This window comes from Carassius auratus, chromosome 10 (assembly GCF_003368295.1).
Source record: "Carassius auratus strain Wakin chromosome 10, ASM336829v1, whole genome shotgun sequence".
Lineage (NCBI taxonomy): Eukaryota > Metazoa > Chordata > Actinopteri > Cypriniformes > Cyprinidae > Carassius > Carassius auratus.
In genome coordinates, this window is record NC_039252.1 from 5,473,057 (window position 1) to 5,498,683 (window position 25,627).

The 25,627-nt window shown below is 39.4% G+C and overlaps 1 protein-coding gene across 2 annotated transcripts in view; it reads right to left on the reverse strand.

Annotated features, from left to right (window-relative positions):
• Nucleotides 1–25,627, reverse strand: part of LOC113109654 (SH2 domain-containing protein 3C-like) — a 43,989-nt gene that overhangs the window by 11,732 nt on the left and 6,630 nt on the right. For both annotated transcript variants that reach the window (XM_026273355.1, XM_026273356.1), the window contains exons 3-4: nucleotides 24,456–24,495; nucleotides 1,604–1,732 (exon numbers count right to left, since the gene is read on the reverse strand). In XM_026273355.1, coding sequence (XP_026129140.1) covers nucleotides 1,604–1,732; nucleotides 24,456–24,495 — 169 coding nt within the window. The remainder of the gene's footprint in view (nucleotides 1–1,603; nucleotides 1,733–24,455; nucleotides 24,496–25,627) is intronic.

Genomic DNA, 25,627 nt, shown 5'->3' on the forward strand with positions numbered 1-25,627 from the left:
ATAGAAAAGCTTGTGTATTTAACACAAGTTTTAAAAGCTAGTGCTACATTTGTGCTACATGCCTCTGTTCCAGCAGATGGCGCAACAGTACATTTGGTGAGGTCAGAAGTGAGCATGGGGGCGTATCGCCATGGCGACTACCTATATTTTTTAATAGAGAGGGCTGGAGTTTCTCTTTACTCCAGCTTGAGCAAGAATACATTATGCTAATGCCCAGATGGCTGCCCTCATAGTAGAGACAGTGTGGGCTGTGGTTTGACACCTCTATGGTGCAAAAAGGACACAAACACTGTCTCTCTTTTATGTCTAGCCTAAACGAACATGCTCAAAACAAGCAAATATATAATACCTTAAACCAGACAACACTCGAAAACTGCTAACAAAGTTTGTATTGAACAACTTCTCCAGTTGCACACTTGTTTGTATATCATGGCGTGGACTTCTCTTCAAAGGTGAGGCGTGTGTTCCTTTTGAAGTTGAAATACTTTCATCCATTACTGCCTAATATTCAGAGATAAGTGTTGTGTGTTGGCAGTTTCCCGAAGGGTGAAACACTGGCACTTGCTATTGCTTTGTTTGTTTGAGAGAACAGTTTGGGATTTTGTTAAGGCATAGCCATGGATGGCAGACAATCCTTTCGCTGAACATGTGATGCATATTGCACACAAACACCTGCCTAGAATCGATAGTTCAGATTTGATTGGCTAGCTTTACATAACTTCCAAGATTAAGGACACATGAGTTTTCAGTGGTCTTCCTAAACCATAAAAAGGATGATACAACAAACACTTTTAAGGATGAAATAAATCAATTACTATCAAATCTTTATAAGTTATTTAGAGTTTTTTGAAGCTCCCAGTAGCAAATAAACTACATTCTCAAAAATAATGATTCTTTAATAGCAGTGATGTTCCATGAAGAACCCTTGACATCAGCTGAACCTTTCTTTTGTACATACGTTTCTGTAAAGTTCTTTAAATTATTAAAATGTTCCTTACACTTGCACAAAATGGTTATTTTAAGAACTGTTCACCGAAAGGTCCTGTCAGTTCTTCTGGGGTTCTATAGTACCACTGCGAAAACAGTAATTTAAACTATAAATTCACAAGAAATAAAGTCAGAATGGTGAGACAAACTCACAATTCAAAGGTTTTATGTCAGAATTGCTGGACATAAACTCGCAGTTACAACAAATAATGTAAGAATTGTGAGATATAAACTCGCAAATTTGAGTTATAATGTCCAATTCAGAGGAAAAAACGACTGAGTATCTTCTTACAATTGCAAATGTATATCTCCCAATTCTGAATTTATAGCATCCAATTGTGACTTCATCTAATGCAATTATTAGAAAAAAGGTGAGAAAATTTTCTGTGATAAAAAGTCGCAAGTGGCTTTTTTATTTTTACTCATTGGCAGAAACAAGCTTCCATAATTTTTGTACACTGGTTCATTATTGTGGTATAACCAATTTGACACAAATCCACCTCCAAATCCAAAAGGAACTTTTACATCAGTTGCTTTTTGTCTAAGGGTTTTGCAAAGTGGACCAAACCCTATTCCGTTTATTCCGAATTCTGGTTGTCTTGCCCCACAAACGCACCTCTCGTGGAATATGGCCATGGTACCAGCCGTGGCTCCGCAGGTCACTGCTACTGAGTTTGAGCTCCTCCTCCAGCTCCTTCCTGAGCTTCTCCGGGGGCGACTCCAGCAGGTACTTCTCCTTGGAGAACTGAAGTAAAAAAACACAAAACCAGCACATAAGTCACACTGCCCTACTTCATGAACACAAGTATATGACACAGCAAACTACTGATCACTCTTGAGAAAAAAAAAAACATTCTTGAACAACAATTGTAAGGTTTATTGCCTCGCTTATCAAACTGACATATCAATCCATACGAGAAATTAAAAAGTAATCTGAGTCACGTAGAGCTTCACTGCACATAGTTCTTCTTTATAATTTATGTAATGTCCAACCCTGTTGCTAAAAACCAATAAAAGCATACAAATACACATTGCAGAACGAGACTTCCTTGTCTCACCCAAAGAACCGTCCCAAGTGTGTCCATTTAGACAAAGGCACTCTGTGTCCAGCAGAAATAATGTGTAATCTATGAGCGTGATAGTTGAAGGCGAAGGTCTCGACCCTCGGTGACACAGGAAAACTAATCCAAACAACGGCGGCATTGTAATGAAGTCAATAAAAAGACAACAGACAAAGCTTAGGGCAGTAACAGGGCTCAAAGTCGGTGAATATGGGAGATGAGGGATCAATTTTGCAGCTCTTGGTCACTCTAATGGTCTCTTCCTCTCTCTGTCTGAGGTAAATCGATTAAACATCTGCTTCTTTTACCTCTTCGACTGTCTTTTACACAGGGGAACAGGAAAAGATTCTAGATTTCAGCAGTCCCGTGTCATTTAACTGGTTGTGTGTATGTGCGTGAAGTGTAGAAAGATAGCGAGGCAAGGTCAAGTGTAGGGAGTTATTGCTTTCGTCTCTGTCTCCAGGGGCCGAATCCACCACCTGGGCCTAACCAGACCGCTCCGTAATCTCATACTGGAGTCTGTAATTGTCTTTTGCTGCTTGAAGATGGCCACAAGGTACAATATTCTGGTCTCATATATTCTCGGTTTTGGACTATGAGGAAAACTCAAAGTGTGAGCGATAACAGGGCTAGGCTGATATGAGTACTTCATACTGACTTATGAGAGGAACTTCCCACAGGAGATGGGTGACCCTTTTGCAATTTGTTTTTTAAATTCTCTCCAACCGTGACAAGAAAAAGATGAGACAAAATGAGAAGAGATGATGAAAAAAGACAAGTTGAAGGTGGGACAAAGCAAGGCAAGAAATTATGCAAAATCTAGATGAACTGAGACAAGCAAAGATAAGATGAGACGAGCAAGACAAAACGATGCAAAGAGGTGCATTGAGGTAAGAAAGGAGAGAAGAGACAAGATGAGACATGTCAAGAAAAGACAGGACGAAAAGAGGGGAGATGAGGCAAATGCTAAACAAAAACTGGCAAGAGAAGATGCAAATCTTTAGACAAGAAGAGATCATAGAAGACAACATGAAATGAAGTGATTCGATAAGAGCAAAGCAAAACGAGGCAATACAAGATGAGACAAGATGAGGAGAGATGAGACTTAGGCGAGACAAAATTAAGACAAAGCAAGGTGAGAAAAGATGCAAAAACTATGAATTGAGACAGGAAAAGATAAGATGAGACAGGACGACGAAGTGAAATGAGATGAGACAAAAGCGAGACTAGACGAGGCAAGAAAAGTTGAAAACGAGATGCAAAGATGAGGAGAATCGAGACAAGAGAAGAAGAGATGAGGCAAAATTACTGGATGAGACAAGATGAGAAAGAAACAAGAGAAGAGAAGAGAAGAGAAGAGAAGAGAAGAGAAGAAAAGAGAATAAGAAATTATATAAGCAAAGACGAGACCTGATAAGACAAGAAAAAAGATAAGATGTGAGTTGAGATACAATGAGAGCAAAATAAAGTAAGACATTGTGACAAACTAAAAGAAGAGATGAGACGAGATGAAATCAGAAGAGATGAGGAAGGTGACAGGAGTGCTGAATTAGTCTTAGCAAGCATGCGTTGTCATTTCTGCAGAGATTCACTTATTACAGAGCCTGAAGAAAGACTGAATGAGATCAAGCTGCGTTCTGCTTTCAAACACTGATGTCTGAAGACGCCAGAGAGACACCTGGGCTGTTTCACGTCCCCTTGCCCCACTTAGAGCTGCTCCTGGAGGGCTAAGATGTCTTTCTCACTGCCCTCTTTCTTCCACAGAGAAACCACTTCTGGCAGTTTAATGAGGCACGGGCTGGGGGAAATGACCTGACCAAATGTGCAAACACACACACACAAACACACATATGTAACCTCTACAGAGAGACAGGGACGAAAAAAAAAAAAAAAATCAAGATCCAGAGGAGATAGAAGGAGAGATGGAAAGGGGGTGATAGGACCTATGCTGCTCAACCCCCCCCCCCCCCCCCCCCCAGCACTGAAGCTCTGGTTGTCATGGAAACCTCCTATTGTGTGATTCGGCCTGGTGCTTTCATGTGTCTCATGCACCACACACACACACACACACACACACACACACACCCTTCAAGCATTTTACAAAGCAAGAGAGCAATGCATTGTGAAAAACAATTACACTTTCTGGAACATGATGTAGCACCAGCAGCAGACACTGACGGTAAAAGTTGTGGGATATAAAATCAACATCTCTCACAGAGTTTAGTCCAGTCTACATGTTATGCTGTTGGATACCTGAATGTCAATCCAATCAGATATGCTTTCCAGAGGTCAAATAAACCAGAAAACATGGGTTCGGAAAATCAGATACAACCTTCAACAGAACAGTCTCCTAATAGTAGAATTTGGACCCCAAACAGTTCCATACAAATCATTTCACACGGTTTCATATTTTCATAAGCATAAGTATTTGTGTTCACAATTTTAATATAAAGTATAAAGAGTATTTACCCATTAGAAAAGACTACTTAAGACAACAGGTGCACACTTTCACATTTAACTATGTATACTAGACTAAGCAGACTAGGAGACTACTTTGTCTAGGACTTATTATTTCATATGTTTTACAAAGCACTTTTGCTGCCAACTTGGAAATGTACAATAATGCACACTGCTCATTTAATTTAATAGGTATTTAAGCCATATTTGCAAAGAAGGAAATATAGAGAATGAACCTCCTAAAACTTTAACTGAATGCCTCCAAACTACTACCTAAGAAACATAGCAGACAATGATCAGGAACTCATGCTCCTGCTGTCATGTCAACCTTGTCTAAAATTTCCAAGCATAAGTATTAAAAACTCATTGTAGTACTTGGTCTCATATTTTGGTCTCTTGTTGCATCTTGTAGGACATATTTGCCGAAAAACCCTTGGGTAAATTCATGCACAAACACCAACCCATTCAGAGGTGCTTATCTTCAAACCCCCATGGCTTGTCATGAATAACATCCAGCATGATTCATCACCCAATTTCACTCATCACCCCCATTCTCTTCTTCCACCAATCATGACATTTCATTTAACCGAAACCTAATTCCATTTCCACCAATCAGAAGAGCTTTTGCAATCACTCAGATCGCATGTGATTGAGTGCAGCTGCTCCTCTGGGTGAAAGGAAAAGCATAGACGCAAAAAACCATTAGGGCGACGCGAACCGCAGATATGGCAGATAAAGCTTCACAGGTCAGCGCCTGTCATTGAGTCTGCTCTCTGGGGTAGAGCTAATCCAGTCGGCCCTACTGAGCACTGACCCAATGCTGTGAGAGATCACAGAACAGCTGGTGTCAAAATCACCTGCCACACTGATGTGAAATATGATTTAGACCCTAAAACATACTTTACACTAATGTTCAAAAGTATACGTGAATGCTAATTCCAACCTCTTGCAAGCAATTGGTTCACTTGTACGTACTTAATGCATGCTCTTGGATAACTGTGGTAGAAACAAACCTCCGTACTCAAGGGGGGCGGTAAAGGTAACTTTAAGGCCTAATCCCAATTCTATTTTATACCCCTTCCCCCTTCCCCAAAATATTCCCCAAGGATTGGGACACCACTACCATGACGTCACACGCCATCATTTGTCGTCTAGCTCTTACATATACTGGTGTACTGGTGTGCATTAGAGCCTTTAATTATCGTTCTGTATTAATGAGTTGCTTACTGACACACATATCGGAAATCTCACAGCTCACACATCCAGGAGAAAATAAACTTGTCAACGTTGCCCCACAAATTTGATTAAATACAGTTTAAAAACTGAATCGCTACATTATATTTTCCAGTGGCGAGAGGATACAATCGCTGTTTTTAAGTAAACTCACTCTAAAAAGGTTGTCCATCTGCTGCCCATTCGGTGTTACTGTCCCTTTATCCCAACTTAAGCCATCTTAATGCCCCTATCATGTCCTTATCTCCCAGAAAACCATCTTTGCATTATCCCTTCATCTATCCATGCTGTCTTGCACCACCCAAATCTCCATTAAATCCCCATATCTGTCATCGCTGACCTATATCCCAACATATTAGATCTTAAAACGAATTCTGTTTCTTAGATTTTCTCTCTCAGTCTGTCTCTGTTTCAAACACACACCCACACACGCTCTCTGGTGTTTAACACACACATATGCGGGTCAGATGAGGCACTAGAGATCATACCAACAGTACTAAGCTGATGATGTGCATATTTTAGAGATGTATATTGATAACCATGTTTACATGAACATACAGATCCACATACAGATCATTTTAATTGTATTTATTTTTTATTTCAGATCAGCTCCTTTGGACAGTAAGATGACCTTAATTTCTTAAAAAAACATTAAAGGATGATAATTCTCGTTTTCATGACACCATTTTCAACTAAAAACAGGAATTTTTAAATGCATTTTAGACGTTTTTAGGGCCTGGCAATGCAAATGTTTAAAAACAGGTTTCACAGTGCAAGTTTTGAAAAACAATACTGTAATCGTCTCCAAGTAAACTACAAAAAAATGAATTTGTGAAAACGGTGATGTCATGCGCACGCAAATTAGTTGTTTATTCTATAAGTGTGTGTATGTGTGCACAAGTGTAGTCTTTCTTTACAAAGTGACATCGCCAACTACTGGCCTGCCATAATAAGCATTTTTTAAAGTCATTTTCATTGATCCATGTGAACAGGGATAATGTACACTGTGTATTCTCACACAAAGATTCTCTCATATGACAAAGTTTCATAATCATATGGTGTCCTCTTGAACCACAGAAAACTAAAGACGTTAAGAGAATTTTGAATCTACTTTTTTCCATAAACTTGTCAGTGATTTATGGAACATAAGCACCCTAAGCACTATAAAAACATTCCATATGACTGTTTTTCAAATCTTCTGAAGCCAAATTTAATTGAACATTTTCCATCTGTCACAGTTCCCAAATTCGTATCGAATGGCAAAATGCTGCAGCAGATTTCATACCCATATACTAGTAGTGTAGACTGCTTTTTAGCTACTTTTTTTTTGCTTTTTGGAGCATGAACGTATAAATCACCATCTATTTTCCCTCATCGCTTTCAGAAAGGTACAAAAGCTGTCACTTGGGCAGTACCTTTTTAAAAGGTATTTGTACCCCTAAAAGGTGCATATGCATACCTTAAAGGTGCTTATTAGTACCTAAATTATATATATTTGTACCCTTTGAGGTTCTGCCCCACTGACAGCTTTTGTACCTTTTTTAGGACAGTATATGGACAAGACCAAGCTTTGTGTTCAGAAAGATGACAATAGAAGGAGTCACTGTATATAAACATAGTGTGAAGGTAAGACAGTTTGGTAACACTTTAGAATAGGTAACACCTATTAGCTGCTTATTAGCATAAATATTACTAGAATATTAGCCATTTATTAGTGCTAATTAAGAACATAATAATGCATTTATCTACTTGACCTTATTCTACATCCCCAATCTTAGCCAATGCCTAAACCTAACAACTACCTTACTAACTATTAATAAGCAGCAAATTAAGACTTTATTGAGAGAAATGTTGTAGTTAATAGTTAACAAGTGTTATCTATTCTAAAGTGTTACAGACAGTTTTTATCTCCATATTTCAAGTGTCTGGCTCACTGTGCCGTGAGGAACAGCAGCGCAGGGTTTGTGCTCAGACTACATGGCCAGTGAATTGGGAACATTTTATTAATTTAGTATGCATGGAATGATGTGTATTCGATCGTGGTCTGATTCGTAAGCTCAGTGTGATATCAGACCCCATGAAACAACATTTTGTTTCTGATCTAAGACAGTTTTGTTGTGTGTTAAGCCATTTTTCTTTCTCATGTATGATATACATCCTTTTCAGAGTGTGTTCAAGCATGGGTTAAAATTGAAACCCTGTTTTAACTGGAATGAACAAGATACCGTGTTATTTATTTAAAACAGCCAGAGCGGACTTACATGATGACATTTTCACAGATGAACAAGCAGTTATTATACAGGTGATGTTGTGTCAGTTTGTCATGAGCTGTATTCGTTCAGTCAATGTTACTGACCTCCCGAGTATGCAAATCAGAACGTTAACTCGAGGTTTACAAATGTACAATGTGACATTTTAAACCTCTTGTATAATCTCAGCAGGCTTGGCATCAGGCCTCAATCTCTCTATCCTCCCCCTTTTCTTCTGTCTTTTCACTGCACTCGTTTCTCCCTCTTGTGCTTTGCAGACAAATTTAGGCGCAACGACTCTTGACTGTGAAGTCTGTAGTCTTGAAAACGACTGTACGGCTGCCATCTGCTTCGCCAGAGGGTCTATGTAAAGTCATCATGAAATAAAAAATGACTGCGGCGGAATTACGGTACACCGAATGTATTTATATGGTATTCCAAGGTACTTTTTCTATGGGACAAGCAAGTCTCTTTCAGAACTTCAAAGTCTTCAGTTATGTTTCATTGAATTATTAACATTGCCTTTCCCTAATATTTTATAAGATGAATGAAAATAAACACAAATGAAACAACTACAGTACGAGTACAGAGCTGTAAATTTACGCAGATAGCATAGCTCATATCAATAAACCATTAAAGAATTAACACACACACACACACACACACACACACACACACACACACAAATCTGAATAAAGATGTGATCTCTAGGGCCTACTTATTACTTTTTTAAGTAACTGGTAAAGTAACCAATTAAAAAAATAAAAAAAGTAACGTAAATTGCTTTGTTTTCTCGTTTATTCACTGACAGCTCTCCTGTTCCCATGTTGAGAGACATGAACAGAGGCATTTCCTTCAACCGGAAGATTATTCATTTCTCTTTTGGTGTGAAAGGGCCTTTAAAGTTGCTAAAAATATAACTTTTTTTTTGTTTTGTTATATGCTAACCCAGTCAGGGTGACAAAAAGTACGGCAAAAGTAATGTAATGCATTACTTTCCACAAAGAGTAACTAAGTAACACAATATTGTTATGCATTACTTTTAAAAGTAACTTTCCTCAAGAACCATGGTGCTTTACTACTCAATAGGGATGGGCATACACCTGCAATCCACTTTAAATAATTAGCATCAGAAGTCTGAAGAGTGCAGCACGACCTCAGCTCACCACAGAGCAGGAATTAGGTCATCTCAAAGCCTCCCTGCACTTCCTGTTATTGGCAACCCTCTTGGCCTATTAAAAATAAAGGAGCGCTCTTTTGCATTTTGATAGAGCCAGTCCCACATTAAAACACTCGCGCACACACTGACTCCTGTCAAACACCATCAGTCAGCTGCGTGCCACAGGGGGCATTTTTTGTTTTGCTGTGCTGTGGGGTCTGTGTGTGTGTGTGTGTTTGTGTGTGTGTGTGTGTGTGTGTCTGTGTGTGTGTGTGTGTGTGTGTGTGTGTGTGTGTGTGTGTGTGTAAAAGGGCCGACGTCTCATGTGCCAAGACTGTGACCTCAACACTCGGAGAGCAAACACCTGATCGTGGTGTTGTCATAGAAATGCCTCCTGGTCCCTCTGATGGGACGTCTCAAGGGCAGTGAGATGCGTCTTTGGGAAATGAGGGGGAAATTCTGGGTGGGTGCATATGGATGACACCCCATCAGCCAGTTGTGGCGTGTGCTGACATACATTCCAGTTCAAGCATTTCTCTAAAGCCTGAGTGCTTCCTGTGGACCATCAGTCCTCAGGGTCTGAATGATTTCCTATGCATAGGTAACGATCGTACCAAATCAGATTGATAATTAAGCATCAATTATGAATTAGCTTCCACGTTTGTAATTCAGCTGAAGAATGCTGGGAATTACTAGGATTTGCTGGATAATGGCACGTGATTGGCTGTGTGAAAAGTGGATTTGTTCAGTATTTTCTTTCTTGTGAGTATTTGTGGAGATGTTCGCACTTGTGTACAGAATGCGAGACTCGCCTCTTGAGCTCCCTCATGACGTCAAGAGTCAGTTACATTAGCAAAATGAGCCATATCGGAAAATTGGAACACATCAAAGCTGTAAATATACAGCAGGTTTACATAGAAATTTCATGTATAAATCCCATTTATACTTTGTTTAAAAGCATTAAGTGCGATAATATATAACAAAACTTGTTATTATTATTATTTTTACTCCTATGTCTAGACAAAAAAAATTCTCCAAATAGCATTAAGAAAGAACATTTATAAACATTTGAATGTATTTTTATACAAAAAGTATAGGGAAATACAGTAATTATTATTAATTCAATAAAATTGACTAATTAACAGTAATGTTATAAAATAATTGTTAAATAATAATAATAATAATAAAGTTAATATTTTTAAAATAGTTTTTAAACAGATTAATATAAAATGGGAAATACAAACCTCGCAATGCAATACACTTAAATAATAAACAGTAATAAAATGAAATAATAGATCTATATGCATCTATATGCATATATTTGGCTTTTATTTCTTATCCTTTAGAAAGAAGATTCATATTTAAAAAATGAAACAGTAATTTTACACATTTTTATCTAAAACATAAGGAGAAATACAAAAAAAGAGATGTTGTATTCAACATAAACACAAATAATAATAATAATAATAATCGTTTCAAACAGCCCTTAGAAAGAAGATTAATAACTCAAGCAGCAATGTTATATATTTATATGTAATTTTTTTCATCCAGCACACATAAATAATAAATAGTAATGTATATGTACAGTTTATGCATTAAACAATTTTTAATAGTCTAAAAGCTTCAAAAATACTGAAAGACAGAAATGGAAAAATAATGGTAAAACTACTAAAGGGAAGGTTCAACTGCCCGAAATGACAACGGTCTCCACTGGTAATGCTATTTCACCCGAGTTAAAATGCTCATGCATGACATCACAACTCGTATGCAAGGCCACGTCTCATGTGATTTGCGGTTGGCCACACAATACTCTGTGTACTTTCTTTTGTGCTACTATTGTGTGCCTCTGCTGGTTCGTAATGTGGCTCTGTGACACATGGGCCTGTTACAGTCAGGCGCAGGAGAAACATCCCGATTATACCCTCTTCCCTCCAGCTCACACAAGAGAAAGAGAGAGAGAGAGAGAGAGAGAGAGAGAGAGGACAGGCATTAAGAGAAAACTGGTCATATGGGGTCTACGGGTGGTTTGGTCCATGTATGTTTGGGGAGCAGCTCAAAGCAAGTGTGTTTCTGAGGGTTTTGGGCATATGGTGTCATAGAGGGGGGCAAGTACCACAGGAAAACACACATGGCTTATCTTTCATCACGGGTTTGGAGAGAACACATAACTGCAGATAAATACCTTGACATTCACCGCATCCGTATTAGTCAAAAACCATCTCAGCGCCGTGATTTAGCGAGTGTAACAAAAACGAAAATCATAGATACAGCGGGAGCCTCATTCAAGATTTGAATTCCCACAAAGAGTAAAAAAAAAAAACCCACAATGTTCTGAGCATACATAATGACCGTGGTGGTTAACTTTAAGTGCTGACATTTTTAATGGCTTAACTGCTGTAATTTTACTGTTAGCATGCTAATGTATGTGCGGAAACATAATAGCTTGTGCCTGGCTTTGTATCAAGATGGCTATTGTCTAAATGTGCATTATTGATCTTATTCTGAAATTTATGTTAGATTTGTGTAGAAATGCTTGGACAATGCAACTGATGAATTGAACTCCCGCACTAAATTTTTGGATGGTCTGTTAGAGTTATATACATCACGATACAGAATGAAGGATCTATCGCTACTTGTTTTGTTGTGGCATCAAATTCTAAGGCAGCAGTTCTTTGTATCCTTCGCAGGAAATCCAGAAAATGAATCTATGCCAAATAAATCATCCAAGATGGCAGACTAGCTGAGTGAGCTGCTGTAGATTACTCTAAACTGAATGAAAGCTTTAACAGACTTAACAAAATGTAATATTTTTACCCAATATACATGTGCTCTGTATTTATGATTGTCAAATCATCACATTGTTAGCTTAGCAACATATACTAACCTTAAAAATAATAAAATCAATTGTCAAGCCATAAGTCACATTTATTTATATAGAGCTTTTCAAAGCACCTTTACAGTATTAAATAGGAAAATAGTGTGTAATAATTCAAAAGCAAATTCATATTATATTTTTTCCTCAAATCGGCAATTCTCACTCAGAATAAATGACTTCCAGTGGCAAATATCAATGGGCGAGCCTTTAGAAAACAATTAATGGTAATTGATTTGACTCATTAGACCTGTTCCAAATGCAGCGAGCACCTTTCCAGGCAGTATACAGCAAAGCAGCTCACCAGGTTTGGAAAAGACAATCATATTTTAAATGACGCAATATTTTTGCAACACTGACAGTCACCTGACTGACCGCACAAGCGTTAATATTCATGAACTGTCACAATGAGCCACTGCCATCTGGAGACACCTCTGCTTCCTGTTTCTCTAAGAGGGCAACCAATTAGGAGCCAATTTACAGAATGTGAGAGGTTACAGGGTCAAGGCACTGATGGATTCTGGGGTCTTAGGACATGTCAATATAACCCCATCAAAAATGGTTATGAATCCAACATCTATGTCTATGACAGGTAGCAGCTTTTGTGTGTGAGAGTGGATCTGTGTATTAGTCTAATGTAAAAGTATAAGTCCAGGGGCTGTTTTATGTTCAAATTAACCGCACATCCCACAATGCCGCACTGGGCACGGCCCCAAATCAGAAAACTGCAGCGGGGTGAGTTTCCAAAGGAATATAAAGACACGTCCGACTGATTAATCAATAAATGTCAGCCGTAGATTAATTACACAGCCTGGAAGACGTACCAGCTGAAATTATGAAGACACCAAATTCGATAAAAGACTTTGGGCAGCACTTCTGGGGAGCATCAGTTATATGATAAAAGTAAAAGGGTTATGAACATGGACCTACTCATCAGATTGGCAGCAGATTCAAAATGAATTCAACATGCTAAACTCAATCCAGTTCATCTGGATTTTCTGGACTTGAACGGATCGCTGCATTGCCTTAGACTGAAAGGGCTATCTGAAAGGTCAAAACAAGTGAATTTATGAGAGTAACCTTACAGGCATCTTCCGTCGCATCCCGCTTCCATCTCTCAGACTGTCAGAGAGAAAGACAGAGGGGGATAAGATGACAGGAAGAGGTTGAAAAAGGTGTTAAGTATTGCAGAAGGGTCTGAATTCCTCGCATTTCTGCATCTACCTCACCTCAATGAGACACTCTCTCTGTATATCTCATTGCATTGTCGAGCCTGCAGCAGTCAGCTCTTAAGCTGTGCTACGATTGGCTGGAGATGATGTCACCTCTTCCGGAGAGCTCCGCAGCGGTGCATGCCATTGGCTGGCAGCAGACGGTGGCGGAGTGCTGAGATCTCACTTTCATTCATGTACAGCTGGGGAGGGGCATGCATTGGCGGGTGGCCCGTGACCTCACTGTTGGGGTCGCACTGTAGCGGTATGCTGTTAAACTGTCCCGGCACAATGATACTTCAGACGTACACTCGAATGAAGTGCTAATGGGAGTTTATAATAGGATGGAGCCCAGGGCTTTGTTCATACAGCTCAGGTGTGCACAAACACACATGCACCAGCAGGCTTAACAGTGTTCACACATTCATTACACACAGCCACATGGGGACGGGAGCAGCCTAATCAGTGGGGGTTGAGATACGGGGGTGGAGCGCGAGGCTGTCACCATGGTGACACTGCAGATGATGCACTCCTCCTGGACTGGGGGGAGCAGAGATAGAGAGTGCTGGGGAACTCCCTTACACACAGATAAACACACACCAGACTGCTTGTGTGCGTGTTTGTTGCCACTTATCTAATCTCCCACTGGATGTACACTAGCTCTTCTCAGCATGTGTTAAAGTGTACCTCACTCACTGGGTATTAGCCAGCAATATCCCACTGCAATGTCAAAGTCCCCTTCTCTCTTCTCTTGTTCTCCACCCTGTGCATGATGTCATTGTTTTTCTGTAGTTGCTGCAGAGGCATAAGAACATGACTCTTTCCAGGACCTTTGAGGAGAAATCCACTCTAAAATTCCCAGTTCTCTTTCTCCTTCCCCTACTTTTCTCCATCAATGTGCCAATGAATACGGCTAGAGTCCCCGCCCTGCGTGCTACTAGCAAACTAAGTTAATTCAATTTAACATGCAATGCAAAACTGGAGATTACATGCTCCAGACGAGTCTATAACTAATCCAATCCAGACAACACAACACTCTAAAGAAGCTTAGAAGATTCCAGCTATGGCGTTTTTGCCGCAATTTCAATTTTGTTATCACCACGCTTCGCAAATGCACAGCTGAAATGGAATTGAATTCATTTACTGCAATTAACCATCTAATCTTTCCTTCTCATAATTTTGTCATTTAGGGTGATTGGTTGCTGCGTGGGGGGTGGTATCTCTTAAATCTCAGACAATAAAATGCATTTTTATGCTTGTTCTGATGTATTGTGTTATCAAGCGTAGCATAATTCTCTACTGTCAATGGTAATTCACTGTAGTGGCTCTTCTAAAGTGATGGGTGCTACAGAAATGCAGAATGATGGATAGAGGGACGGGTTGGAGTCCTGGTGGAATAACTAACAAGTCTAAAAAGGGACTAGTACTCATTCAAATGTCACAGACAAAGGAAATGCATGGTCCCTGTTTGAACTGGTCAAACACATGCTTAAACAAGATAAACACCAGCCCAGGTTCATGCAACAACAATGTGAAAGGATATAACATCACCTCATACAAAACTATAAAGACCAAAGAATATGTAACTAAACCCTGTGCACTGATAAAGCCAAGTCACATACTGGCCATATTTTCAACAGAAGATAAGGCCATTTACAGAACGTTGTTCAGGAATAGCTAGGATAAAACAAAAGTTCAAAAGGACAAGCTGTGTCTTAAACCGCCTTCACCAAACATATGTATCCTCCACGCATGGCTGATTCTACCTGTCTGTGGCCCCACTTGTGGCTTTGAAGTGGTCCCCTCTCTTGTGACCAAAACAACTAAGTAATGGCAAAGCCCCCTTCTGTCTAATGAAGTTTATAAGAAAAGGTAGATGGGTCTCCAACCCTGCTCCTGGAGTGCTACCATCTTGCAGATTTCCCTGTTAAAAAAAGCAACAAATATTTATATATATATTGCATATACTGGTTATTTATGTTATGAAGCATGGCATCTGGTTTGAGTTGGTTCTTAGTTGGTCCTGAGCTGGTTTAAGATGGTCTTGAGCTGATTATAAGCAGGTTATAAGCTAGTCATGATCAGGAGCTAGTTGCTAAGGACCAGCACATGACCAGCTTAAACCAGCTCATAACCAGCTTATAGCCAGTTCAGGATCAGCTCAAACCAGTTCAGGACCAGCTCAAACCAGTTCAGGACCAGCTCAAACCAGCTGCCATGCTTCAAAGCATGACTAACCAGCATATGCTCTTTTTTTCAACAGTGTTCAGCTCAACCCAGATCTACAGTACCATTACCATAAATCAAAGTCTTCAGGGTTTCTTGATTTCTACAGGCAAGTGTCTTGGAGTTGGTTGGAACTAAGATCTGCAGGACAGTAACTCTCAAGGAGCAAGGTTGGGGATCACTTACATGCACCCTTTGTATCAGTGAACTGGAAAAGGGCATGCTGCCCATTGACACCTGAGGTCAAGCTGGGATAAAGGTCAAGTGGACAGACAAAACAGATCAGGATCAGAGCCTACAAAACATCCAAGCCCCCTTTTCTTTGGCCAAACCCACCTGCTCAAAAGATCTTTTGAGGGACTGAAACTTTCGGACATCTCTGTGGTGATTTCATCTTATCTTTCACTTCAGAGGAAATTAATTCCTGCTGGTGTTGATAATCCTCTGTCACTAAGACAGAGACACTTCCTGTTCAGAGCTAACAACTAATCATGCTGACCTATTGGATTTACAGCGTGATTGTTTTTTGAGACAGGGGAGAAGATGAGATGAGGGATGGAAGAGAGACACTGTGAAATCAGCACTGAGGTGAGCTGAAAGCACCTCTTCAACTCTCAATGATCTCACCGCTCTCTTAAAGGGATGGAAGCAAAATAGTGCACAAGCAGCCCATAATTACTGCACTGACAGGGTTCAGGCAAATCAACAACTCAGCCACATTGATATCTTTGCTTGAAACTTTCTATTTTATCATATCAAGATAAAAGAGAGTATACTTTTTTTGCTAAAGCAGTCGATAATCAAATGTCAGACCAAATAAACCAGTGTTTCCAACCCCAACACCCAATTTGACCTGAATGGGTGTGTTAAATAAAGAAGTAAAAAAAAAAAAAAGAAATGTGTACTGTCTGGAGTACACTCCAAGACAAGGGTAAGAAGAACATCCATATCACTAACCTGTGAAATTATACACATATGAACCCCAATTAAACCGCAATTTAACATTTGTAGCAAGGTGGTCATCCAGGAACAGGACTGGATGCAGCTAATGTTTGTTGGGGCAGTAGAAGAATGACAGTACATAACTTTCTAAACCAAACAGATAGCTTCAGAAATGTTAGCTTTTGTTGGGGCAGTGTGGTGCACAAATACACCCAACTTTTGCACAGATGGTCTGTGTCTAATTTAGCATTTTTCAGTATCTTCATTTGCATGATAAGCAAAGCAGAACAAACATCATTAGTCTGAGAAGTATACACAATATGAATGAAGACTAATCCAGTCACTAAGGGATTTCTAGTTCAGCCACATTCATCAAAGGGTTGAGAAGAAATTGGTACAGAAGCAGTTGGGGGAGAGGTATATAAAAAAATCCCGGCACTCCAAATCTGCATGGCGTTCATTAGCAGAGTAAACAGCCCAGTGTAATTAGGTTATCCTCACATTCAGTAACAGACAGATTTACTCTTGAACTTTTCTGTTAAACAACTGCTAAGCCGCCGCAGCCCAGGGGAAGAGACAGCGGCACCAGAGAAGATTTGGAGAGGAAAGAAAAGAAAACACAAGAAAAAGAGTCATACCCCTGAATATTTGAATATTTATTATTATTATAATTTTTTTAATGACTGGAAGGGAGAGAGGTTGGGGGGAATCTTTGCAAATGAATCATGCACCAGCGTAGAAAAACGACCCACCAAAAAATACAATTACACCAGTCTTAATGTGTCTGGAATCTGTATAAATAGTAACGGGGTATTAGTTTTGGACCCCCACTGTGAATGTGGTTCCATGACCCCTGTTGTTAAAACTAGCATGACCACATATGCAAGTGGGGTCATAGACGAAAGGACCGCCAGGCTGCCAGCCGGCAGAGAATGTCGGGATTAAGATGAAACAATCAAAGTGCAACTGCAAGAGGCAGATGGAGGATTTGGGGTTGATGCTGTCCCTGATAAACATGCAGTAGCCCAGCCCAATTAAAATCAAGACAGCAACCATCTTTACTGGTAATGAGGCTGAAGAATTGCCACAAAAAGCAGAACAACATGACAATCTGCAGGGACACATCTGAAATCAATGGGAGAATGGGTCTAAACTGGATTTTAGTATTTCCAAATTATCATAAAAACTAAAAGATCTACCTGTACTGCTATCTTGTAAATTCCAAGTAAAAATCTGAGATACTCAAAGATACACACAAGGTTAAGGTACTTAACAGAATTCAAGGCACAATTTTTTTTTTTTTTTTTACCAGTGTCTGTTTTTCTGCATGTGAATATCAAATCAGAATGACTATCATCAATCTGCAGCTGGGACACTGTCATCTCCTCCTAGTGCAGCTCTGAGCTCAGGTGGCCAAAGGGACAAACACATACATCATTACAGACAGTCTATAGACATCTATGGCCCCTACAAGGATTTGAGTAGTTCAATTTAGTTTTTAGTATATGCCAAATTGTCATATGTTATATAAGTATATACAGTATATACGTTTACCTCTAAGCTTGTGCTGTATATATACTAGCCAAGTGTCCTGCCTGTGCAATGTTGAGAACTGTAAACCTACTCTATAAACATAAACATAAACATAAACTAACCTAATCCTACTCTCAGATATGCACAAATTGATTGTTTCTCCAATTAAACAAACATTGATTACTGTATATAGAATAAAATAATGGTTTGGGTTAACTGTTTCCTTAGGCTTATATTAAACTTATGCTAAATGTATTGTACACATGTATTTTTATAAGGACACATTTTATTACCATATGCAACTTTGCATTTATAGTGAGAAACAGTGTCACTCTGGCTAAAAGGGGAAAACAAAACACTATAATTTAACAGTGTTAAATTAACAGCGTCATTCTGGCAAAAAGGGGAAAACAAAACATTATAATTTAATTACCTGCTTTGCTTTTAAAGGACCAGAAGAAAAAAACAGAAAAAAAACAGGGAGGGTAAGAAAAGTAGATGAGGCAAAGAAGTATTGTCCTTGTTTCTATAGTGCTTATTGCACCACCCAAACTCAGAGCCAAAATTGTATTTGTTATCCAGTCCAAGTTGGCTGAAATAGAGGACAATTAGATGACATCCATTCCCCTTTTCCAGCCTTCCCACCCAAATCATGTGCTTCCCTGAGATCATGTATCAATCCTCATCAGAGTAATGCAACATTTTTTTTGTATTCTGAGCCTAGCATGAAACAATATATCTTCACTTTCAGATATAAAAAGCATGACCTCCAGAGCTACTTTGATGCATTCTCCTATTTCCTGAGCCCATTACAATCCACTACATAACCGCAGGGTGACAACAGAGCCCTGCCTGCCCGTTCATCCAACTGTGCATCATCAGCACTAGTGTTACAGCTGAGCCAGAGTGAGCTGAGCCCAGTCGGCACACAGACTCACACATACGCAAGCACATACACTCGGTGTAGTGATATCATAGCGGAGGCTGGTGGAATGACACATTTGTTGGGGTTGCACAATTGCACCGGGCCAAACACAGAGCCCTGAGGGGCACCCTTCCCCACAAGCATAAGCCCTGGACAGAATCACAGGAATCAATATGTAAGCTTACATACACCACATTCACTGCAATTGTGACATGCATCTTCCTCCACTTCTCATGCAGGAATTCCTGAAGCCATATTTAGAGATGATGTAATCCAGATCCACACCTTTTATCACGCACCACGCAGCGTATACATGCACATACTCTGTAGCTGCACACTAACACACAAACATTCTGGGGCTGACCCCCCTCTCACCAGCACCTGCATGAAGGAGCCCCTGTAGAAGCAGCAGGCAGCGGCTGACAGGGCACTCCACAGGCTGCATCTCTCCGTCATGGCTCCTGTCCTCCTCTCTTCAGCTCTTCCACCCCTGGAGTCCTCTAGAAGCCCCGGGTCATGTCCCTATCCCCTTGTGTTCACCCGTGCACAAGCCACTGCCGCAACTGATCAGTGCTATCGCTGTTCCACCAGAGCCAGTGTCATCTCAGACCTGCACCGGCGTCCTCCCTCTCCCTCTCAATGTCTCGTTCTCTCTCTCTCCCTCTCTGACTTTCAATATATCTCTCCTGCTCAGTTCCACTGCCTCTTACTCTCACTCTAGCGCTTGCTATGCTTCACAGTGCTGGCAGGGATTACCTCATCGCTCTTGGATGGAAGCAGTGGATGGGGGGAGGGACGGAGGGGGAGAGGGAGGGATGTAGAAAGAGAGAGAGGCTTGCAGGCACAGAGACCCCACCCACCCCCTCCTCCAGGGCTCCAAACAATGCTGGGGGGAGAGAGGCAGAGAGCAAGAGGTATGTGAGGCACACATTCAGCACCTACTCAAAGGAATTTTCCCTTTTATTCTGGTTTGAAAGACCGTAAAAGAAAAGTACGATGGGGGGCAGTGAGGGAAAAAGAGTCTATAGACACTCAGCCACATGCACATGCACATACACACTCCCACACCCATCGAGTCTCACAAGCAGAAAAAAAAACAGTTAAACCCAGGCACACATGACTGTTGGTGTACGAGTATTTAAAAAAAAAGTTGATGTTGTAAGTCTGGGCATGCAGGAGCTATTTAGATGTGAATTGTGCTTGGAAATAAAATGATGTTTTCTAGGAACGTAGTAAAAACCTGCTAATGAGCCTCAGTCCTTGAATATTCCCTGCCGGATACTACCCACACACGCACACATACTTACTCCAAATAAAATGATGCTGACTTTGGTACAGCAGTCTAGGATGGGGTGTTTGCTCCCTGGGGACTATTGTGACATCAAAATGAACGCCTTGCTATGGCAACCAACTCAAAGCTTTGACAGCAGCATCCTTAAAAGAAACAGTCCTCCGCTAAAATTGCTTACCCTAAAATCGTTTTAAAAAGGAACAGACCAAAATTTAAACTGTTATTCATGGAAAATTGTGCCTTCAGCCATAGATCTCAAATTTAGCCCTCATTTGTGCTTCTGCATATTTAAACTTGATGCATCAAGACACAAAATGACAGGTTACATGTCTCGTAAATAAACACTTCACACCAAAATTTTACAGCTAAAGTGTAGGAGGTAGAATATCAGTGAATAATGACTTAAATTTCAGTCTGTTTGTTACAATAAATCATATGGCTTCAAAAGATGTGAAACAGTATGCAAGCTGAATGGACTACAATTCTGGAGTTTCTTAATACACTTGGAGCTCCACAGCAAAGTGAAAAGTGACGTGACATTCAGCCAAGTATGGTGACCCATACTCAGAATTCATGTTCTGCATTTAACCCATCCAAAGTGCACACACACACAGCAGTGAACACACACACACACGGAGCAGGCCACAACTTCCCCTAAGCATTAGTCCATTCACTTTCTATATGGAAAAGAGCAGTCTGGACATTCTTTAAAACTTCTCCTTTTTTGTTTAATGGAAGACAGTAAGTCATTAAAGTTGCTAATTATGTAAGGGTGAGTACATTTTTATTCTTGGGTAAGATATTCAGGGTGTCAATATTTCCTTGGTGGGGCAATGTCATTCAGAAGTTTGTTTCAGCCTGCCCCAAAACACGTGCCTCGAGGTTTCTAGTGATACTGAAGACCTTTATAAGGTGGCTTAGAAGTGTTTGTTGACTCTGCAGGATAGTGGCCCTCCAGGAGCAGGAAAGGACACTCCTGGTTTAAATCCACCATTTAAAACCAGACAGCTGGTGAGACATGTGCATGGCTGTAAGGATCACATCAGCATTTTGTGTCTATATATGTGCATATTTGATTCTTTAAAAAGCTTAGCTACTGAACAATGAAGCTTACATTGTCACCCTAGGGAAGCCACACAATGAAAAAACAAAAGATATAATTAGACGAGACCCATTCTCCAAAAAAAAATCTCACTGATACTATTGTGCATTTGCAGATAATCTGGGAAGAACATGTTCAATTCATGTTGAACGCTCATCAGCCTGAGACAATGGGAGGATGAATGTCAAGTTGAAGCTATTAAAGAGTAGAAGAAAGCATGTAATCCAGTGCGTGTTATGGTGTGTGTGTGCGTTTGTCTCATGAGAGCATGAAATGAGCAAAGGATTTCATGTTATTACCACACATACGATGAGGAGTCTCACATGACACACACATATGGTGACAACAGACAGATATTTGTGAAATAGATGGAATTACTGCTTAAATTGACTTTTTGTTGGTTGGTTTTCCTGTGGCTTTGAGGTACTATCAAAGCATTGCTGTATTTATCTGAGTGTCCTGACCAGACAAACACAGCAATAACTGCTCAACTATTGGTTTGAGATCGGGTCAGGAATATCTGTTTGTTCGACAGATATGTTTGAAAACAGTCATTTTTCGTCATTACACTCATGAATGAAGAAGACAGACAAAGAAGAGAAGAAATTGTTGAATAAAGTTGCTATTTTTGTTTTTTTGTTTGCACAGAAAAACTATTCTCGTAGATTCATAAAATTAAGGTTGAAGCACATAGTCACATGGACTATTTTAACAATGCCTCACTACCTTTCTGAGCCTTGAATATGGTAGTTCCCTTGCTGTCTATGCAGGGTTAGAAAGCTCTCGGATTTCATAAAGAAAAAAAAACATAATTTATGTTCTGAAGATGAACGGGTTTGGAACGAAATATGTGTGGGTATTAATGACTGACAGTTTTTTGGGTGAAAAACTATATATGGGTGAACTATCCCTTTAGTCTCATGGCTAGGAGATAAACAATTGAGTCATTAAATCGATCTTAATTTGTCTTCTATCCTACTTCTCTGCCCTACTTATCTACTTTCTGTGTTGCTTCTGTGTTTCTTGTTGTCAGTCTCATACTGTTGTGTGTATCTATGCTGATCGTGGCTTTTCCTTCACAACTCCTCCTCAATCTTTCATTGAATCTCTCTCTCAGTTAAATATTAATTACACAGTGAGTGTCCTGCAGGCAGGGTGCAGCGGTACAATGGAGAGGAGCTAGACTCTGTGAGCGAACTGATAATGAGGAGGTGGAGGGGGTTCGTCTCTACCTCCATCTGCCTACAGGGCCTGAACATCCTTACCTCCCCCTTCTCATTAACATTAATGAGCCTGGCCCCATTTGAATTCTGGGTATTGTAGTTTGCGTGTGGTACGGCTCTTGCCCAAGTCTTTGAATTAGAATAGAAAGACACTGAATGAAATATTACTAGTACTGTATACTGCTAGAGCAGATCAGCTTTGGTATATTTCAGTAGGATTTTCAGTAATACAATTACCGAAAGGAAACTGCTAATTGGTGTTAGCGGCTAGCAGAAAGGTTAGGTGTTCCATCCCGAGGTGCTGGGAAAGGTGTGAGATCTAGGAACAGCCGAGATAATGAGATGACAACCCAGCAGAAAATAAACATCAGTATCAACGGCTGAATGGAAGAAGGCAATTACGAACCCCTCAAGAGATCACACATGCCTGGGCCTCTGGGAACATTCTGCTCTGGCATGAAGACCAGTCGTTCATCTCTGTTTCCAGTCGAAAAAGCACTTTTTTTTTCCATTACAGTGAACATTTAGAGCAGATACTCATTTTTAACTCAGACACCATTAAAGTTTCATATTGTGTTGGAGAAAAAGAGGAGTAGTGGAGGGAAAAGAAGCTGTGCATCCAAACTACTACAATAACCTTTTGTAACTGGTCAAATTAGACTCATGGCAATATGGATAGGGTGTTTGACATGCCTAAAAACCATGAATAAACTGACGGAAGGATAAAGAAGGTACAATGAACAGTTATCGTACTGTTGTGTTGCCACTTAAAATGGGAATACTATGTGGGAATCGAAAACTGGATCTACATTCAATTCCCAAACCCATTAAAGAAAGAAAGTGAGAGAGAGAATAATTTTTCCTACCAGTCATGTCATGTCAGATTTTTTTAACAGAATATGTATGGATTTAACATAGATTGATGTTGGATTTATGATTGTTGTTGTTGATGAGTTTTCAGTTGTTACTTGGGTTTATGCATAAACATGTCCAGTCACAAAAACATTATGCCATGAGCCATGACACTGTGAATGTTCACTTTCCATTCACAATGGCTACTTTTGGCCTTAAACAAAGTGAATATGAGACACTCTCTGGAGTTTTTGGCCCAGATACAGGCCTCATCTTAACAAGACGGTGCTTTTTTTCTTTACTTTTGAACCAAAAACATACCGTACGACCGAAGCTCTTCGAATCTATTTATAGTGAATCAGAAATGGAGTACTGGAGAACAAGACTTTTGGCATGATATGAAATAAAGAAAGAAGTTTTACTTTAAGTGAGCGGCCTTTGATATAAATCAATGCATGAATGGAAATAATTATCAAGAATAACAGCAATAGAAAGGACAGTTAAAGAAAACAGCCATCACTATATCTCAAAAATGAATCTGTAATGTCACTGATAAAAAAAGGCCCACATGTGTGTCATGGTGTGTGAATGTGTCATTGACCACAGTCAACACATATTTTATGCAGTGAGGGTAAATGAGAACGTCTGTTCTGAAGGCATGAGGGTCACGTGGGTGGGTCTGGCCACACCTAACCTTCCCTTACAGAGCTTCAGGAATTAAAGAGCAGTTTGTGCGCCATCTAGAGGCAGCAGAGTTCACTACACAGACATTAAAAACAGAATCTAATATCTTAATGACTGCAAATAAGGGCAGGAATTGGAAGAACATTCATTTGCACCAAATCAGCACATACTAAAAGAACTCATTCGATTAATTACTACTTATTAATTCGATTAATGGGGCTTTTAGTAAATGAATATAGGAACTGTGCCTAATTAAACACAAAATAACCATATTCAGCAAGTTGTCAGGGACCGAGCCTGAAATAAATAGCCTAAATCAAAGAACAGATAGATTGAAGTAATACACAGATATATTAACATAATTCATTCCAGCTTGTCCTTATTAAGGATGAGAGATTTCGATTGTTTAAAAGACTTCTTGTTATAAGAGAAAGAAAAAAGGCCTTACTTCCACATATTCTCCTTGGTTGTCTCTGCTGTTCATCTGTCTGTGAAAAAAGAAAAAAAAAACATAGACAACATTGTTTAATAGCACAAAATGTTCATATTATATATTACGCCATATATAATAAACAGAGTCATTCAGTAATTGCCAAATAAACCCTGATTAGAATCCCACTTTATGCACAGATACTTACATTGCAATCTAAATGAATAAACTGACATGCAAATTAAGTCAAAATTATGTTCTGATATGATAAGAAAGAAAATTAGCAGTTGTAACTGAATTACACAGTGTCCTCATACAAAAATACTGACCAATCAGAATCAAGTATTCCAGAGAAATGTATAAAACATGTTTAAGCATTTTAAAAATGTTGATGTGAGATATTCCATGAGATGGATTTCATCATAAGTTATTCTTATTTCATTTTTTTACACCACAGGATGTGATATAAAAGTCACAGAGGAACTTGAGCTTTTTTTAACATTCAAAAGGAAGTGAAAAGCATGTTTACGTTCCTCCTACTGCGCACCACATCAATGACACGATGAAACCAGCTTCAGCCAAAAAACAGGAAGCGCAGAGACAGAGCATTCGAACAAGTTAGATGATTTTTACTATGATTATTTACACACACAAAAAAAACTTTATTAAAATGACACAAGTCTTTGTTTTTGGGCCAATAAAACAATTATAAATGAGAAAGCAGACTTTCTCATTTATAAAAAATTGACTTTTAAAAGTAAATCCTGAAAAATACTGATAATAGAAATAGTCTGGGTTTAAGAGATTTCAAATCTCAATATATTGCCCAGATACAAAAATACGTTTTAATGCACTCTCAGAAAAAAAGAAAGAAAAAAAAGGATGAAAGATGTAACTGAGGCAGTATCTCTTCAAAAGGTATAATTTTGTACCCTATTTAACCCTTAAAGGGTGTGCATTAGTACCATAAAGATGTGCATATTAGTATTTCCAATTAGCATAATAGTACAGTTTGAAAAGTTACTGCCAAAAATGACGAAGTGACAGCTTTGGTACCTTTTTTTTTTTTTTTTTTTTTAACTGTGCGTGTGTGAGAGAAACAAACTTGATTAAAGCATGGGAAGAGCTTTAAACAAGGTGCTTTGATAAATGAGCAACAACAAATTCACTTTCAGATCAAGCAAAGAAAC